Source organism: Equus przewalskii, chromosome 17, assembly GCF_037783145.1.
Source record: "Equus przewalskii isolate Varuska chromosome 17, EquPr2, whole genome shotgun sequence".
NCBI classification, from domain to species: domain Eukaryota; kingdom Metazoa; phylum Chordata; class Mammalia; order Perissodactyla; family Equidae; genus Equus; species Equus przewalskii.
In genome coordinates, this window is record NC_091847.1 from 40,053,389 (window position 1) to 40,073,687 (window position 20,299).

A 20,299-nucleotide genomic window follows, 5' to 3' on the forward strand; every position below is an offset into this window, starting at 1 on the left:
TTCTTATTAATAATGCACCTAAATGACTCTTTATGGGTTTTATAATTCTGCTAATTTATACAGAAATTTAGGAGCCTGATGAAAATTTTGAAAGCTTGCACTTAACATAGCTCCAAAATTTTCCATACAGATCCTCTGTCTAAAATTACCATGTGATAAAAGAATAAAATGGCATATCCACAAGAATACTTTGCATTACTGGTCAATTCTAATAGAACTCTCTGTTTCCTTATAATTTCCTTTTTTGAACAACCAGGCACAGCATAAGAGGAAGTGATCCTTGAGACATATTGTTCTGAGTGTTAATAAAGGAAAGGCAAAGATTGTAATTTTTTTCCACGTCAGTAATAAGACCTTTGCCCCTCTCCTGTTAAGCTATGAGTTGCAGCCACTTACCTTCCACAAGGGCAACTGTGGCAGAGACAGAGGAAGAAAAGGCGCTGTTTGTTACATTTCCTACATACAGACAAGGGAGTGGTGGTCCAAGTCCCTGCCTAACCCAGAGGGCCTGTGGCTGGACCCTGGGCTGTAAAGTCTCCCTGAATTGCAAGGAAATTGAGCGCTCTGACACTCCATCCCCTCTCCACGTCACCCTTCCTGACCTGGCTTCCAAGATGTCCACCTCCATCTTCTCCCCTCATGTCCCTTCTCAGAAGAGCTGTCATGACATTTACTCATAGGAAGGGGTGCCAGTGTTACTCTGCATCTTTCTCGTTGGGCATCAAGGATCCATTTTCTTAGAAATTCAGTCTCAAGATTTGCCTTTAAAATCTAAAATAACCCACAAAAGGAATGAAATACTTGATATGTATCAGAAAAATTTGTGGGCAATCACCCTGTTTCTGTTGTCAACACTTAAGCACATTTTTAAAAGCTTCTCAACAATGAAAGAAGTCCTGAAACAATACCTAACTGTAATTTCACTTTTTCATTGGAAGAAAAATATTTCACATTTCAAAATTTACAAAAATATGTCTGAGATAATTTCCCCTGAAACATAACTGTGTCATCCATAAAGGTCAGAAAAAGTCACATCAGTAGATTAACATGATTTAATGCTTTGAATTCAATTATGAGGTGAGTTTGCAGCAGAGGTAAAACAATTTGAAAGAAACTGCAATCCCATTATCTCCTCTACTTTTAAAATCATTCATCTAAATTTTTTTGTTGTTTTATTATATAAAATTAGAATAAAGTACAGAAATGCAAATCAAAACAAAACAAAAATCCACAAGACAATCAAGTCTGCTGTTTTGAAGCTTCCTTCTGGTAAGGGGAGCGACAAGAAAGGGCTTTGAAGATGAAACATAGGGATGTGATAGAGAGTGTGGAGGTGTTCACAGGTCTGAGGAGGTGACATATGAACAGAGATCTGAATGATGGGGGTAGGGGCAGCCATGCCACGGACCAGGGAAGGGGAGGGTGGTCCGGGCAGAAGAACCAGCAGGTCTTCGAGTCCCGAGGAGGTCAGCATGGATAAACAGATTGAATGGCAGGAAGGGTGGTAAGAGATAATGTCGGGGAGGAAGGCAGGGGCACCTCATCCTAGCCTTAAAGGCTATGGAAATTCAAAATTAGTAACCAGATTCTGATTCACATGATGACCACAGAATGACGATTTACTCTGAACATGCGTATATTCACTCGTCTCATGCCCCCATGGTAATTCACTGACTCAAGGAACACAGACTGATCATCAATGTGCAAAAAGCACCAATACAGAAGGACTTTTTAAAAGAGATGCCATGGAAGCTTACTCAGGAATTTAAAGAATGTTTTGTTCATTGTGATCTTCAAGATAACAACTAACAATTTAAGATTACTTACACAAATAAACCCCCAAATAACGGAGAATGATAGCAGTGATTTCCATTTCAACATTAACTTGATACTTTATGCAATACAGTAGAAGCTTTTCTGATAAGATCTTGCCTTTCAGCTAATTCTGTGATAACCTTGAAAAGCTCTTTCTTGACTCAGTTCTAAGCCGAATATGACTCCTGATCGTGTCTAGAGAAGAGATTTGTGAAGTATTATGATGAAAACATAGTTTTCCAGCCCTATATCATCAACATGTAGGTGAATGTACTCAGTAACCATAAACATCCAACACACATAAAGTGGCACTCATGATGTTTTCTGGTTGCAATAATGACCTTTCATTTTGTGTGAAGAGAATAAAGAGAAGGAATCCAAGATTTACCGTGCCTGTAATAGGCACTAGACAGATAGTTCTCACTTAGTGCTCACCACAGCCCTGTGGGGTGTTATCGTCATTTTACTGAAGTGCGATGAGTTAGGCAACTTGATCAAGGCCACACAGTTTGTACCTAACTCTGAAGCTCACTCTCTTTCTAAATGAATCCTTAAAGCCTCCTGAGAGAAGCTGATTAATTAATAGCATTAATTGGATTCAGCATGCACTTCTTCTAAAGCTCCTGAAAAGCCCATTTAACCATACTGGACTTATAAAAGGAAAAAGAATAAAACTGTGCAAAGATAGCTTGTCCTTTACTGCTGGTCAAAATAGCTTCTCTGAAATCTTCAAAAAAAAAAAGAACCATCGAAATGTAGACACTGATTTTTTAAAAACATCTGACAGAAAGGTAGTTTTTGACTAGCCTGAAGTATGAAGGCATGGCAATCCAGAGGGTGGGTTAAACAGGCATTTCGATGTCACCGGCAAGAGTCACCAGGGTGTACACACAGAGGGCTCAAAACGATTAGCCTTCACAGACTCTCTAGACCAGACTGTCTTAGAGAAAACTGATGTGTTCAGTTTGAATAGTGGAAAAATCAGCACGTCTTGTTTCTGCTCCTCCAGAGGCCACAGACAGCATAACTGGTTATAAATGCTGGCCCACAAAGCTTTCAGGAAAGATTTGAGTCTGTAAGCAAGTTCTGAGCTACTTATTCTGCTGCTGGCTCCAACACCGAGAACCCATAAAATACGCCTGCCTGTCAGCAGCTTCCAGCAGGAACTCATAAAATGGCAGTGAGATTCAGGAAAAGAGGCCCCAAACTCTTGCATAATCATTTTATTTAAACCCAAACAAATATTCACTTAGTTCTTGTTTATTTTGCTCTTGAATTCCTGGAATTGTCCAATTAATAGTGTTTTGGGATGGAAGTCTTTGCCCAGAGTTTCCTCATCGACATTTTTGACATGATTGTATGGGACACTTGTTTTAAAAAAAAAACAAAAACAAAAAAACACATATTCAATAGAATTGTCTATTTCCCTCAGGAGTCATTTTGCAAGCGACTGACTAATCATGAGCAATTTTTCAGATGTCACTTGCACAGGAGCACTCTAAACTTAAAGATTTTAAAATCATACGACTTAGGTGGACTCCAAGCTTGGCCTGTTCACGTCCCACTTCGATCCAGGGGTTATCTGGCTGAACTCTTCCTGTTTCAATAACTTGAACAGCAACCAATTGAACAAACAACGCCGCGAGCAGAAGAGGGCCTGCTCCCCCCACCCCCACCCCCTGCCCCGCTGCGCACGAGCTGGGGACATCGCGGCCAACTTACTCGCGTCTCATTTCAGCCCCCAATGGCCCTGAAACTATGCTCGTCGTGGGACTCTAGGGCCCTCTGCCCCCTGTCAGTTAGCCCCCGTTTGGGGCCCCTCTCCGCGGAGTGGGGGCTGCGCTGAGGATGTGGACACCGTGGAAGAGAGAGGGCTCTCTCGGATCCTCGGCGACCCCCTTCCCTGGGGCGCTGTCTCGGAACCCACTGAAAGGGAGGAGAGTAGGGCATGACCAGGCACCAGGGTCCACGCGGGCGCACGGGGCGGGCGTGCGGGTGACGGCCAGATGCCAGGTGGGGATGCAGCCCCTCGGGGCAGCCCTCGGGCAGGGAGGGGTGGAGAGTCTTCGCCGCCGGGCAGGGGCCGAAGGCGGTCGCGCGGGGTCCGGGCTTCCAGGCCGAGGAGGGGGCGCGGCAGGGGGCAGCTTACCCGCGACGGCGGCGGCGGCGAGGCCCAGCAGCGGCAGCAGGAGAGCGGCCAGCGCGGCCCGGGGCATGACGGCGGGTGCGGGCGCCGAGCGCGGCGCTTCTCGGAAGTGCGGAGCGCCGCCCGAGCCCTCCCTCCGAGCTGGCCCCGCGGGGAGGGGAGGGGCCGCGGGGAGGGGGCCCCCCTGGTGCTGACCCGGGCAGCCACATCCCGCTGGCCCGAAGCCTTCTGGAACGTCTCTCCGTAATTTCTAAAACTTTTCATTTGGACTGAAATAGTTTCAGACTCTCAAAAATGTTGCAAAAATAGTACAAAGAGTTTCGTAATCTTTCAACCAGCTTCTCTAAATATTAACATCATCTATGACTCCAGTACAATGATCAGAATACTATTAACTAATCTACAGGCCTTATCATGTTTCGCCAATTGTCACTCTAATGTTCTCTTTCTCTTCTAAAATCCAATCCAGGATCATACATTGCACTGAGATGTGTCTCCTTCAATGTGGGACAGTTCTGTCATTCTTTCTTTAACGATCTCAACCCTTTCTAACCCTTTCTATGCCTTTAATAGTCCAGTCTGAAATGGAGTGGTTGCACCAAGAAATCTGAGCAGAATCCGTGAGGAGCGTCACAGTGTCCGAGGCAGTAGGGGCCGTCATCGTTTACTGAGAAGGGACATGACTATACTCATGAGTACACAGTGAAGGCCAAAACACAAACCCGAGCCCAGGTCTTCTGCTGGACGCTGCCACCCATTCCAGGTTCAGCTCCTTTGCCAAAGTATCAAGGTCTTGCTCAACTTATTTTCGTTCTTCTTCTCAGGCTGTCAATAATGGATTTATATACTAAACCCAAACTCTAAGCAACTCATTTCCAAGTTACCCCATGTTTAAATGTTCAAACATTCTGCTCCTGGATGCTTCTATCCTGCTACCTACAGAAGTAAAGTTCACAGTTCTGTGCAGTCATGCACAGAATTGAGAAAGTTCTCTCCACGTTCAGCTCAGGCACCAAAGTGTATTTTATCACTGTGGATTACTTTGCATTAAACTAATTTTCAAATAATGGTTAGATTTACAATAGAGTTGGCATCCTAACAAATCATTTTAATTTAGGCAAGTAACCCATTTCAACAGTGTTTTGTTTCTAGGTCATTGAACTAAGGGACAGTATATTTTTTCCCCTGTTAACTTTGACGCACACTTCCTCATTTTTTTATGCTAATATGACAAAACAGACTACTGACTACCTCTGTGTGGGTCACTGTGATATTTTATTAAAATCTCTCACTATAATGCTCTACTTTCCAATCACACCTCACACCTTTTATTTCTCCATCTCTTTCACTCCAGTTTACCTCCACTTTGACCTCATTCCAGATTCCAGTCCCTTGACTTCATCTTCCCCAGCCTTTTATTTCTCCCTTCTCCATCCAGCCTGGGTACCCTACCCTCCCTTCTTCCTCTGTTGCGTCCACCTGGCCAACTCTGAACATGGGGGTCTCTTCTTCTTTTTTTTTTTTTTTACAATTAAAAGTTTTTCCATAGCTTTATTGAAATATAATTGACATATAACATTGTGTAAGTTTAAGGCGTACAACGCATTGATTTAATACACTTATATATTGCAAAATGATTACCACCATAGTGTTAGCTAATACTTTCATCCCATCACATAATTATTTCTCTTTTTGTGGTGAGAATATTTAAGATCTACTCTTTTAGCAACTTTCAAGTATACAATCCAGTATTACTAACAATAATCACCATGCTGTACATTAGATCCCCAGAACTTACTCATCTTATAATTGGACGTTTGTACCCTTTGTCCAACATCTCCCCATTCCCCCCACTCCTTAGCTCCTGGTAACCACCACTTTACTCCCTGTTTCTAGGAGTTTGGCTTTTTTAGATTCTACACGTAGGTGATATCATACAGTATTTGCCTTCCTCTGTCTGACATTTCTTTTTTTTAAATTGAGATATAATTGGCATATAACATTATATTAGTTTCAGGTGTACAACATGATTCAATATTTGTATATATTGCAAAATGATCACTACAATAAGTCTAGTTAACATCTATCACCATATATAGTTATGAAAAATTTTTTTCATGTGATGCTGACATTTCATTTAGCATAATACCCTCGAGGTTCATCCATATTGTTGCAAATGGCAGTTTTCTTCTTTCTCGTGGCTAATATTCTATTATAAATATATGTATTATAATGGATATACATATCATGATATATATCCATTATAAATAAATATATATTTATTAATAAGTAAACAAACATATCTATCTATCTATATAAAAATATATATCACATTTTTTTTATCCATTCATCCATTGATGGACACTTAGGTTGCGTCCGTGTCTTGGCTATTGTAAATAATGCTGCAATGAACATGGGAGTTCAGATATCTCTTCAAGATCCTGTTTTTGTTTCCTTTGGATATACACCCAAAAGTGGGATTGCTGGATTATATAGTAGTTCTATTTTTAATTTTTTGAGGTCTCTTCTTTCTTCTTCACAGACTCCTTTTCCTCAACTTTACTGAAGTAACTGGAGACAGGTAGAAGAGATCAATCAATCTTCCTGATGTTTGTCACTACAAATATATGGCTTTTAATTCATCTGGGCCCTGTATACCTCTTCTGTGATCCTTTTATTTTGTTTTGGTTATTGTCCTCTCCCATTGCCCTCATCAGGTATTTCAATTTTTTATTACTCTCTTCAGTCTGGGACCCAGGTTGCTACCCATGTTTCTCAGCAGAAGTCCTCACCTTCTATTCAACAGGAAAATGGGGGCCATCAGGTGTAGACAAACATCTTCAAATACTAATCTGCTCTTCCTTTCTCTTTCATGCAGGTCCTCCTCTTGTGACCCCAGAGAGGAAGGCTTGCTTCCCCCATCCCATCCAAACCTCATTTCTTGTTCTGTGGGCTTAGAACTGCCCCTCTCATCCCATCTTCTCCAAGATCTTCTGCCATTAATGACTCCCCCTCTCCCACCTGCATCATCAACTTCTGTCTACTGTTTTTGGTTTTTGTTTGTTTTTCATTCCTCTCAGCTTCTAAACCCAGGAATCTCTTTCCCTGCTCCTTTGGAAAAAACCCTTCTTCAACCCTCCTTCTCCCTCTAGCTATGGCCCGACCCCTTTCCTTTCCATACTTCTCTCAGAATTTCATGTCTCCCATTTTCTAATTTCCCTTTCGCTTTTCAGCTCACTCCCATCTGGATTCTGGCTCCACCACTCTGCTGCATTCCCATTGGCTAAGATCACCAATGTCTTCTAATTCCTGGAGTCCAGTTTTATCTAACTTTGCCTCTTTGTTGTTTAGCAATTGGAGCAATATTGACTTGACACTACATTGTGTTAAAAGGGTATTTGGCCAGGGAACCAAAACCCTAGGACTTCTCAGGCCTAACATCAACCTATATAAGGTCCCAGGGGAAGGTCCCTGGGCTGGGCATTGCTGAGCCCCCTTTTGGCCTGAGATAGTCAGGTCGAGACAACTTTAGACCAAAACAACTGGTGAGTCTTCCCCTGTGTTTTTCTGCTCCCCTAGGCCCAGGAATGGGGAAATTGGGATCAAGAGGAAGGCTGATGAGAAAGACCAGTGAAGAGGCTTGTTCAAATAATCTAAGGAGAAAAAAAAGGATAAAGGCCTTAACTAAGACAGTTGGCAATGGAGAGAGCCACTCTGTGAGAAGTCTGAGGTAAAACTGATGGAATTGTTGGATTAGGGAGATGAGAAAGAGAGGTCTTGGGGATGACTTCTGAGTTTCTAGCCTAGAAGACAAAGGTATGGTGTCTTCATATTAATTGAAAGAGAATATAAAAAGAACTTCTGAGAAGGTGAAAAAAGTTTCTAAAATTCTGCTTGTGATTAATTTAGCTTAGAAAAAAGAGACATGTATATGAAATTTGTTGAGAGTAGATGGTGTGAGAATGTTTTAATTTAGAATATATAGGGATTAGAGGTAACTTTGTATAGATCATGAGGTCTTTTTAAAAAAAAGTCTTTGAGATCTAGCTAAAATTTGTCTTCTTAAGCAAGATAAAGCTGTTGAACTGATAACTAATTAGGTCTTTGTTTCTCCAAGAGGGTTTTAGGATTAAATGAACCAAAGATAAAGAAACCTGAATCTCTGACTTGCCCTGGCAGTAGGGTCAGGATTGGGGGTTACCAACACTGCAGCAGCCATTTGCAGGTGAGAACTCCCAGATAATGCAAGTATCTTGTCCCAGGATCAGGGAGGGGAACATGCTGTGCAGGGGGTAAGGGGGGAAAAAAGAAGGATCATTGGTATCACTTCTATATTTGTCCCCTGTATGTTATCGTTAGGTGTTTTTGCTCGCTTTTTTAGGTACCTGGATTTGAAAGATCAATAATGTCGGACCAGATATGGGGGTTGGGTTAGTTAAGGAAGATGGGCAAAGGCTGTCTTCAGTTCTTCTGAGACACTGGAACAGGGGCAAATGGGGAGGGGAGCATAATATGGGCAGTTCTGTTTGTGTTGAGAAGGACTTTTGTGTAGATTGTCCAATGGGAGTTGGAAATATGAACCCAGAACTAGGTATTTGAACTACTGACTGAGAAGTGGCTGATGAAGGCCTTGGGGTGGAAGGTGGTGGACAGGATCTCCTGAGGGGGGCACAAAGAATGAGAAGTAAGTGGGCCATAGATGGAATCTCTGCTGATCCGATAGTTACAAGACATGCTAAGTCAAAGGAATCTGAAAAGAGACTAAAATCAAACGTTCAGAGATATAGGAATAATTATATTTATTCTTTAAAAAATGCACACAAAATGTTAAGGATGTTTCACTTTACAATAGCTGGACCCTTTATTTCTTGTCATACTATATGCCTAACATAATAAAGCCCCATATAGAGATATTTTTTTCAGCAAGGATCAACAACACTCTTCTTAGAAAAATAAAACTTTATTATGACATCACTGCTATATACAGACGGTCCCAGACTTACGATGTTTCGGCTTATGGTTTTTCTATGTTATGATGGTGCGAAAGCAATATGCGCTCAATAGAAACTGGACTTAAAACTTGGAATTTTGATCTTTTCCTGGGCTAGTGATATGCGGTACAATACTCTCCAGTGATACCGGGCAGCGGCAGCGAGCACAGCTCCCAGTCAGCCAAGTGCCCATGAGGGTGAATGACTGCTGCTCTTACAGCCATTCTGCACCCACACGACCATTCTGTCTGTCACTTTCAGTGCGGTGTTCAATAAATTACATGAGATATCCAACATTTTAGTAGAAAATAGGCTCTGTGTTAGATGATTCTGCACAACTGTAGGCTAATGTAAGTGTTCTGAGCATGTTTAAGGTAGGTTAGGCTAAGCTATGATGTTCGGCAGGTCAGGTGTATTAAACGCATTTTCAACTTAAGGTTTATCAGGATGTAACCCCATCGTAAGTCCAGGAAGATCTGTGTAGCTGTACTTTTCACCTCAAGCTGGTTTAGTTCTTTGAAGAAAGTCTTAATGACTAGAATTGTTTAGATCACAGGACAAGAAAACTAGTCTATCAAATTCAGTAAAAAATATTTCAGGACATCTATATTTTTAGACTACACTAAAACTGTCTTAGAAAATTATTTACAACTTCATCATAGTATAAACACTCAACTTTAAAATAAATCTCTGAATTTTATACAAAAATATTCTAAAGTACAAATATAAATTAAACACTGAATAAAACATTCACCATGTCCAGTTATTATTAAGAATATATTTTTAGGTGGTAAAATTTAAAGTGATAACCACAAAACAGTTTCATTAATCATTCATAATTTTATATGTTATAGTAGTAATCATAAGGTCTAGAGTTTCATTATAAAATTTTCATTTTTACTTAAGCAAGATACACAATTTCCTACAGAGATCCCTCCTGTCTTTAGCTCATGTAAAAAGATAAAGTAATAAAAACTTCTTAGTCAAAAGTTGACATGCCATGTAAAATATATAAATGGTAAAATTTTCAAAAACTCATCTTTAGCTGATTCCTTTTCAAAAGGAAATAGTCATATGTTGTACACAAGACAAAAAACACACTGCTACAGGGTATCTACTCAATCTAAAAATAATGTTCCCAAACTTTAGAAAATGTTAAGTACCAAATCTTCTTTAAAAGCCATTGTTTTGGGGCCAGCCCTGTGGCATAGAGGTTATGTTCATGTGCTCTGCTTTGGCAGCCCAGGGTTTGTGGGTTTGGATCCTGGGTGCGGACCTACACACTGCTCATCAAGCCATGCTGTGGTGGCGTCCCACATAGAAGAACTAGAACAACTTACTACTAGGATATACAACTGTGTACTGGGACTTTGGGGAGGAAAAAAAAAAACATGCCTTAAAAAAAAAAGCCTTTGTTTTATAAATAACTATGAACAGAACAAAACATTTGCATTTAAATAATTTTGGTATGAAATATCTTTGGAATAATATAAGAAGCATCTTGCCAAGAGGCATCATTTTGCTGTGTAAAAAATAAGCATGGCTCATTGTTTAATAATTTACCCCAAATGCTACAAATGACTGTTTTAAAACAATGCTGATATTATTCATAGCTTTTACCTTGAGGTACTCATTTTGCATTTGGCTGGATGTTCTTAAAAATTAAAAGGTAGATGTGTGACCTAGTAATATGCTAATTTTAATTTTCTAAGAAGTTGTGTTAAAATGCCATTAAAATATACACATCCTAGTTACCAACCACATTCTTACAGAGACAATGCATGTTAAATTTGCTACCCTACGAACAACTGGACTTTTCTTCTAGCTTTGCTTCCTCTCCATTCTGTTAAGCAGAGTTATACACATGGCATTCCGAGGGGCATTCATTGTGGATACCAGAATAACAATAAGAACTGAACGTGTCCTTAAGGCTTCTACTTTGGAACAGAGTCAATACTGACACTGGGAAAATTTTAAATGGCTCACTTTTCCTAACACCTTAGTGCAAATCAGCAAACTTTCAGAAGAATTTAGTCTTGGAAAGAAGGAAGCATAATCTCATCTTCATTCGCTCCTTGTTCATATCGAACTGAAGAGAAGCGAGCCCAGTGCAAACGGTTCTTCTGCAGGAGGAACCAGATCAGTCCACTGATGAGAGCTAAAATGCTCAGCACGGCAACTGTGATAGCCACTGCTCTGTAATCGGGGCCTGGAAGAGGGAGAGCATCGACATTGGGGAGAGAATATAGAAGGGATCACTATTGATTTTCTTCTTTAGGCTGTGTGTCATGTACATAAACCCTGTACAAATTAGATACAATAAGTTCCTGACTGTTCCATAGCATTAACACAGAATTCAAACTCACCATCCAACACGTAAGTGCTTTCTTTTCATATTTAACTGTTTTCCTTTTTGTTCAAATCCTCTTCACTGCTAGGGCAATTTTCTTTCAAAGAAATTACAGCACTATCATGATCCTCACTTTCCCTTCCCATCACCCTTTTGAGAATACAACTCTCAACATATTACCTTACTTTGATAGCAAATTGCTAAAAGCTGTAAATTTCTGTGTTTGACTTATCTAGGGCCAAATAAAGTATTATTTGCTTTAAAATGCTTTAGGCCTTTAGGATGACCTCATTTAGTTTCTAGTTATTCAATTTCAAATGCTGTCCCAGGCTCCTTCTCTGCCTGCTGTCCAGATGGCCCCATCTCTATGCTGACCTCCGTTCTCTCTCGTATGTCTGGCAGCATACTAGACATTCCCTATGGATATCTCATCACATGGATAGCTCAAAATGCCAAAACAGAACTCTTGGTTCATACCACCTTGACCCTGCTCCCACTCACCCCCAAAAATCTCCCAATTGCTTTCCATTCCACTCAGAATAGAAGCCGAACTCTTGACCCTTGCTTCCAGAGCCTAGGTGTCTGGCACCTGCACACCTTCCTGGTCTTCCTGAGTGCTCATCAAGCTCGTGCGGCCTTAGGCTCTTTGATCCAACTGGTACCTCTGCCTGGGGTGCCTCTTCCCTAGTCTTTGCTTAACTGGCCTTTCAGATCTCAGCTTCATTGTGTCCGCTCTTAGATGTCTTCCATGATAACCCAGTCTTGAGCAGCCACCCCCCTAGTCTCGATCACACAGAGTTTATAACTATTAGATATTTTCCTCGCTTTAAAAAATGGACCTGCTTGGTTACTTATTATCTGTCTTCCTCTACTAGATTGTAAGCTCTGTGAGAAAAGTATCTTATTTGTCTTGTTCACAGGTGCACCCCAGCACACAGAAAAGGGCATGACATATAGGAGACACACTAAATATTTGCCGAATCAATGTGTGATTATATAGATACCAATCACCTAGAATTGGGGTTTTATCTTTAAAATTTGTACATGGAAATGGCCATGTTTATGCTTGATCTTTAAAAATGTTGCTGTGAAAAATTTAGGCTCTTTCTGTAGAAATGAAGTTATGTAAGATAAGATTTGTACAGTTATTTTATGTATCAATTCACAATGATAAACAAGTTCAAATTATGATTTCCTACAGATACCCACGACATTTTAAGTAATTAAATCCAGTTTTGCATTGTTGTGAGGTTAATCATGAGTTTTACAGGAATGAGGAGAAAGGAAACAAACTAACTGAGGAATTAGACTTTGAGCTTTTACATATTCAAACTGTAGAATAAAATATACCTTAAGAACATTTTCAAGGAAACGAACTCCCTAATACTCTGGCAGCTTCCATTTTTCTTAGGAAAGAATTACACAAAGTTTAGACTCTTCAGTAATTTCCTCTGGGAGTCCTAGACATCTTGCGCATTTACTGTCTTTTGTAATCTATTTTTCTGAGGGAAAGAATCTCTATGACTTAATCAAGATTTTTTTGATATACTTTAAGGATTAAATACTTTAGAACCAAGTACAAAACTCTGCATATAATTGAGTCATACATTTATTTCCTGACCTGTTCTGAAAAACATTCCTTAAAGACAGGTTACACACTTACCCAGAGGAGCTTTGCAGACAACTCTTCCGTAGCCATTCAAACATTCAACTTTTATCCAAGTTTCATTTGAAGCTAACAAAATGCTACATTTTCCAACACCACTCTTATTTTTATTTGCCCATTTGACAAATGTCACTTTTGATCCATCTAACCAATTCCAAGACTGATCTAAAGAAAGAAATTAAGTACAGCTATGTTTATTGCAACTGAATTACTAAGATAAAAAGGCATGTAGCTCATACAACTCATTTACTTAGACTTGTGCTATGCCACTATTTAAAATGAAATGTATTAAAAGTGAAAAAAAACAAACATCAGTTGCACCTGTCACATTTATTTTCAGTTATTTTATTGAAATCATAAAGGTTTATAGCATTGTGTAATTCCGACTATACCTTATTACTTATCAATTTCTGTATAGACTGCATCGTGTCCACCACCAGTAGTCTAATTTTTATCTGTCACCATATATATGTGCCCCTTTTCCCCTTCTGCCCACCCCCCAATACCCTTCTCCTCTGGTAACCACGAATCTGTTCTCTTTATCCATGTGGCACTTGTCACATTTCAAATCCTCAATAGCCATATGTGGCTAATGACTACTACATTGGTCAGTGCAGATATAGAATAATTTCATCTTTGCAGAAAGTTCCATTAGCGCTGATATAGAATGTGGCATTTGGATTCAAGTGCAGAATGCTTGCACATTTATTGTGTGAGGGATATATTTCTAAGGGCTGCTCTCCGCCTCCCTCCCGTCCTCCAATTAAAAAACTCATATCATTAAAGATGTACTGGTGGGGAGGAAGGATCCCGGAGGGTCTTCCCCACTATGACTCCATTTTTGTTTTACAGCTGATGCAGCACCACCTTGTGGTGACAGTGTGAACAGAATTTACAATTCAATTAGACGGCCAACTTTGAATCCATTCACTTTTTGACAAGTACTTAATATTTTGGAATTCAAATTTATTTTAATTATTTAGAATTCAACTTTGCATAAAATATGATAAAGACTTCCTGTCCTTCTCTCAAATTTGTACTAATTCATTCTTTATCAATTCCAAGTTCACTCAAACCTTATATCTATTATTCTGTATTGAAAAATTCTTCCACAAATCTTTTTGAATCAATTCCCTGCAATTTTACTTAGCTAGTTTGGAAAAAAAAATCACGATAAAGACTTAATTTTGCTCTATGGTAAAAATGTTTCAAGAGGGAAGGGACTGACAAGAAGAGAACTTTCTGAATAACAGAGTTATAAGCCTGAAAAACACAGGGTGATAGACACTAGAACTCTAAGGGAAGTAAGTGATGCTTCCTTGTGGGGACACAGGAAATACAGATACTATTGCAGCAGAAAAAAATATCCTGTTTATACAAGCATCTTAAGTCTCTAGAACAATCCCAGTTGATTTAACTTGATTTTTATTTCATTAGTGTTTCCATCGTTATTAATAAGTCACTCACTTATTCATTAGGAATTAGAAGCCTCCCAAAGAGCTAGCAGACCTAGCTTATTCATCAACAAGAAGCATCTGAATTGGCCATCACTCAACATTCTTTAGAAAGGCTGCCTTGGTATTTAGGACAAGTTAGAACTCTCTTCCCACAGTGTACACACAGGATGTCCCTTACCAGCAGAATGTTGAGCTAATCCAAGCCAAACTCTCATGGTAATATTATTATTTTCCCTCATCAGTCTGCTCACGAAGGTATTCTCGTCTTCATCTTCTATGGTAACAATATTTGCGGAATGATCTGTTGAAGGAAAACAAACCCCAAATGAATCAGCTTTATGCAAACTAGGGAAGTGTTTTATTTTCGAGCAGCCATTTGAAAAAAACCTATCATGATCAAGATCATTGAGAAATTCAAACTTGACACAGAAATGTTTTTGAAATCTGGTATTTATGTCACACATTAAAAAGTATAACATTGATAACTTCTAGATTGAAACTTCGTACATAAAAATTCTGTTTCTTCAAAATGTTTACCTAGTGATATCTTTGATCTTGGAACCGCCTATCCCATGAGACCTCTGTGAGTGAACAACTAGTCATAAGGAGCGGAGTATGTGAGGGTGGAAATACGGGCTCCCCGATAGATTTTAAGCACTCTCTCTTCAACAACTATTTCTGTATAATGCCTCAGCTTTAAATTTGCTACTGTTAAAATGAAAATAAAAGCAAATAGGCTTGCAATATGGGAGAGAATTAGCCTTCCTTTTAATATTATCTTATACGTAAGAGTACTTGGTCATGCCCATTGTAAGTTCCTAAATATGGCATGGAATTGAATAAATGAGTATTCAATTGCGTATTCACATGTGGGTCGTCCCAAACCCACAGAGAAAACAGTGTTATTACCAGCATCAGGCAAGGGATAGAAATAAAATAATAACTAGACTGGGAAATCTATCCTCAATGGAATCGAATAGTCTCCAACGGCAACAAGCTTCTCCAGACTTGAACTAAACGCATTTCTTCCGCAGAGGAGGGTATTTACAGAACGGCGAAGGAAAGCCTTACTCCTTCATTGATCACCACAGGGTGAAGGTAGTTAATGTGTTACCTTGTTTAATGTTCCATAACTCTGGGGAGGAAGGGATTAGCACTATTTTACAGATGAGGAAACTGAGGCTCAAGGAGGTTCAGTAAATTGTTCAGGTTTACACAGCTAGCCAGGTAGAGAATTAGCAAGTCAACCTCAGTCTTTCTAGTAATAAGAATAGTTTTGAATGCTCACTATCTGCAGGGCACTGTGCTATATTGGCATGCATTATCTCATTTCATTCATTCCTACAACAACCCAACCTTTACTCAACCTTTGAAGTAAGGACTCCTTTCATTCTCACTGTTCTGATGAGAAAAGAGAAACAATTGTGTAACTTCTACAATATCACTCCGCTTGTAAGTGTAGCAGCTGGGATTTGAACCCAGACCTGTCTGCCTCCAAGGCTTAAGTGCTTAACCCCAACACTATCATGACAGGAAACCCTTCTATTTTCTCCTTTAGGAGCAAAAGGCTTCTGACTTTCAGAGCATATCTATGTATAGCTCGCAGTAGTTCCCATCATGAGTATATGTATATACATGTATAACACACAACAGCTCCCACACAAAAGCTCCCACCATGTAAGCAAGCAGTAACAAGGAGATTTTTAAATCAGTCTAGTGTCTCCACACAGTTAGCAAAATAAATGAGATAAGTGCCATCTGCCTGGCTAAACTGCTACCCAAGGACGCAGGTCTTTGAAATACTCTAGGTGGTCTTCCTAGAAGTCATTTCACAGTTTGACTAAAGGCTAAATTTATCATGGGAGAGAGTCAATCATTGCTGCTCTTTCTAAAATATATAAATCTGAAGACGAAAAGTTCTGTTCCTTATGGTGATCAGCGGCTGTGGGCCATTGCTATCGTAGAATGAATGAACAACCCATGCTTCTCTGATTTTGTTACCCTGGTCAGGCTAAGCATACATATTAATAACTAAGTAATGGAAAATATACGATTTTGTATTTACTACTTAACCAACTTTACAAAAATTTACCTTTTAATCTCTTCATCTAAGCATATCTACCTATGTTTAAAACTGTTTCATTTGTCATTATTTTCACATAACAGTTCACTTAGCAATTTTTTCTTTTCTTTTTTCTTGTTTTTTGCTGAGGAAGATTTGCCCTGAGCTAACATCTGTTGCCAATCTTCCTCTTTTTGTTTGAGGAAGATTCACCCTGAGCTAACATCTGTGCCCATCTTACTCTATTTTGTATGTGGGTCACCACCACAGCAGGCCACCAACGAGTAGTGTAGGTCCATGCCTGGGAACTGAACACAGGCTGCTGAAGTGGAGTGTGCTGAACTTAACCAGTAGGCCATGGGGCCAGCCCCCAGCAATTTTTTATCATATGTCTTCCAACATACCTTTATTTTCCATTTACTTATTCTTACATTGAACATTTTTTGTTTTTGAGGAAGACTGGCCCTGAGCTAACATCCGTGCCCACCTTCCTCTACTTATATGTGGGATGCCTGCCACAGCATGGCTTGACAAGTGGTGGGTAGGTCCACACCCAGGATCTGAACCAGCAAACCCCAAGCCGCCAAAGCGGAATGTGCAAACTTAACTGCTGTACCACTGGGCTGGCCCCTTACATTGAACATTTTTAATGGCTATTCCAATATTCCATTGAGCTCATATATCATAAAATCTTAGCCATTTCCCCACCACTGGGCAATTAGGTTACAGTGTTATTATAAATAGTGAGTGCTCAAAAATATTTTCAAAGATATAACCATTATTTCAAATTACTTCCTTAAGAAAAATTCCAATGATTAAATTATTGAGTCAAAGAAAATCAACAAATTTTAACTCACCAAGTTTTGAACAAAACTGTTTGGCTTCTGAGAAACTGTGCAATGCCTGGTCAGATGCATAACAGTGGTCCCTGTACTGGATCCACTGTGACGCATTCCCTTTTACTGCTGGACATCTTGATGAGGATGTATGAGAGGACGCCTCTTTAGCTATAAAAATGTTAGACACAATTGTAAAAATGCACAGAAAAAATGACTGGCTTTAAATCCTCATTAAATGTTCCTTTTTGAAACTGGTTCCTGTAGGTAAGAACATTCAACTCAATACACACACCAGAGAAAGCCACAGCCCAATCCTAAGAGTATACATTCTAATGAGCTTTTTGGAATACCATTTTTAAAACCTAAGAGGATAGAGGAAAGTACTTAGCCCTCTAAGATGGATTTAGACTAAAGTAAAAACAATTGGAAAGACAGAATAGGAAAAGAAACAAAGACAGGCTGGGCAGGCCTGTAACTACTTTGAAATAATAATTGAAATTCTTTCTTTCTCTAGAGTCCTTTTTCATTTTGATTATATAAACCTAGTTTTACCTTGCCACATAAAGAACGTTTAAAAACCACACCCACAAGTGAAAATTTGGTAATTGGTTTACAAAGGGCAGTATATCAGCACAGCAGAATCTGTCTCGAACAAAAAAAGACTGGGTGTGGCTTCTCAGCTCTTAAAAATTCCCCTGGAATTTAACTGTTCCATTTAAACTGTTTGATTTTTAATTGTGCTGTGTAACACAAGAAGCCTGTATCCCTTAACACCTATCAATTCTAAAAGAAGAGAGTATAACAACCGGAAAGTAAATTATCCACATCCCATTGATGAGGTACAGATTATCTGAATCAAAACTCTGACCCGGTATGGTCCGTAACCTCATCCCAAACTATTGCTTTGTACACGTCATGTATGTTCTGCACATCCTTCAGTAATAGAAGGCTTCTCCGGCTTTTTTCTCCATGTCTCAGTTTAGTAGATTTCTTCTTACTTGTTGTCCCTGTGATTCCAGAAGAATGGCTGCTGCTGTCTCCTTCTTCACCCAGGGACTTTGTGATGGCTCTTAATTCCTTCTCTGCTTCTCTATCTTCTTTGTCTCCAGTTGGGCTTGATCTTTTTTGAACTTTAGTTGTCTGATTGGCTTTTGCCCCCATTCTTCCCACTAATGCTAATAGTTTGAGCTCTAAGCGTTCCTTCAGTTTGACAGGTAACAACTCCTAGGTAGGTTTCCCCCTTGCTGATGATCAAAACTCATTTTCCAAATTCATCTGTAAAGTCTGTAAGACTTGTGACAACTATTCATTAATACTGCTGGTGGAGGGAGACATTACTAGTAAGTTCTTGCTTTTACTACCTTGTGAAAATGGCTGCTTTGCCAAAAATATACTGCTGACTACTCCAGCATTGCACAAGGCAATGAAGTGTGTTACTTCATTAGATGCAAAATATGTTGAACATTGGCTACCAGTGCATGGCTAGGACTGCTGGACTTTTCTGAATGGCTGGGATTTTTTTTTAAAATTCATCTTCTATTTGGGATATATGGAAATGCCTTATCTTCAAAGTCTATTTGTTTCTAATTCAGTCCGCAACTGGGCTGTCTTATGCTTGCACACACTTTCTTTCTTTACTGTTCTTCATGGAGTTTTGCTTCCAACTCTTGCATTTTTTCTGCAAGGGCCAAGTTTGTTATATTCCTGTTCAAGAAGGCTCAATTTTTTTTTATTGTGGTGAAATACACATAACATAAAATTTACCATCATAACTATTTTTAAGTTTACACTTCTGTGGCATTAAGTACATTCACATTATTCTGCAACCGTCACCACCATCCATCTCCAGAACTTTTTTGTCTTACAAAACTGAAACTCTGTACTCATTAAATAGTAACTTCCCACTGCTCTCTCCCCCAGCCAGCAACCACCAGGATACTTTCTGTCTCTATGAATTTGAGTACTCTAGGTACCTCATATAAGTGGAATCATACAGTATTTGTCCTTTTTGACTGACATTTCACTTAACATGATGTCTTCAAGGTTCATCCATTTATATTACATGTCAGAATTTCCTTCCTCTTTTAAGGCTGAATAATATTCCATAGCATATACCCCATTTTGCTTATCCAGTTAAGAGGAGGTGATACAAGTATGGGCCTTAAATCCAATGACTGGTGTCCTTACAAGAAGAGAGACACAGTCAAACAGAGGAAGAAGGGCATTTGACCAGAGAGGCAGAGATTCCAGTGATGCAGCTACAAGCCAAGGATTGCCAGCATCACCAGAAGGTGAGAGACAGGCACGAAACAGATTCTTCTCAGAGCCTTCAGAAAGAACCAACTCTGCTGCCGTGTTTTCAGACTTCTGACTTGTCAATAGACACTTTGATTGCTTCCACCTTTTGATTATTGTGAAGAATGCTGCTATGAACATGGTTGTACAAATATCTATTCGAGTTCCTGCTTTCACTTCTTTTGGGTTTACATCCAGAAGTGGAATTACTGGATCATATGATAATTCCATGTTAGGCATTTTGAGGAATCACCATACCATTTTTCACAGTGGCTACATACCACTTTATATTCCCACAAGCAATACATAGGGTTCCAATTTCTCCCCATGCTCACCAATATTTGTTATTTTCTTTTTTTGAAGATCCAGCTTTTGAAGTTTGTTCTTATCTTAGTTTCCCAGGGCTTCCATAATAAATTACCACAAACTTGGTGGCTTAAAACAACAGACGTTTATTTGCTCACAGTTCTGGAGGCCAGAAGTCTGAAAACACGGCAGCAGAGTTGGTTCTTTCTGAAGGCTCTGAGAAGAATCTGTTTCGTGCCTGTCTCTCACCTTCTGGTGATGCTGGCAATCCTTGGCTTGTAGCTGCATCACTGGAATCTCTGCCTCTCTGGTCAAATGCCCTTCTTCCTCTGTTTGACTGTGTCTCTCTTCTTGTAAGGACACCAGTCATTG

The 20,299-nt window shown here is 39.6% G+C and overlaps 1 protein-coding gene and 1 pseudogene across 3 annotated transcripts in view; both read right to left on the reverse strand.

The window, feature by feature from the left end:
• Positions 1–20,299, reverse strand: part of LY75 (lymphocyte antigen 75) — a 130,158-nt gene that overhangs the window by 26,173 nt on the left and 83,686 nt on the right. For 2 of the 3 annotated variants that reach the window (XM_008513703.2, XM_070580021.1), the window contains exons 32-35: positions 17,345–17,494; positions 14,604–14,726; positions 12,966–13,133; positions 8,744–11,161 (exon numbers count right to left, since the gene is read on the reverse strand). In XM_008513703.2, the coding sequence (XP_008511925.1) occupies positions 10,983–11,161; positions 12,966–13,133; positions 14,604–14,726; positions 17,345–17,494 (620 nt within the window). In that variant the 3' untranslated portion in view covers positions 8,744–10,982. Of the gene's footprint in view, positions 1–8,743; positions 11,162–12,965; positions 13,134–14,603; positions 14,727–17,344; positions 17,495–20,299 lie in introns of those variants that run through there. The other variant, XM_008513704.2, reaches the window with a different exon arrangement.
• On the reverse strand, positions 18,043–19,238 carry LOC139076617 (centrosomal protein of 57 kDa pseudogene; annotated as a pseudogene).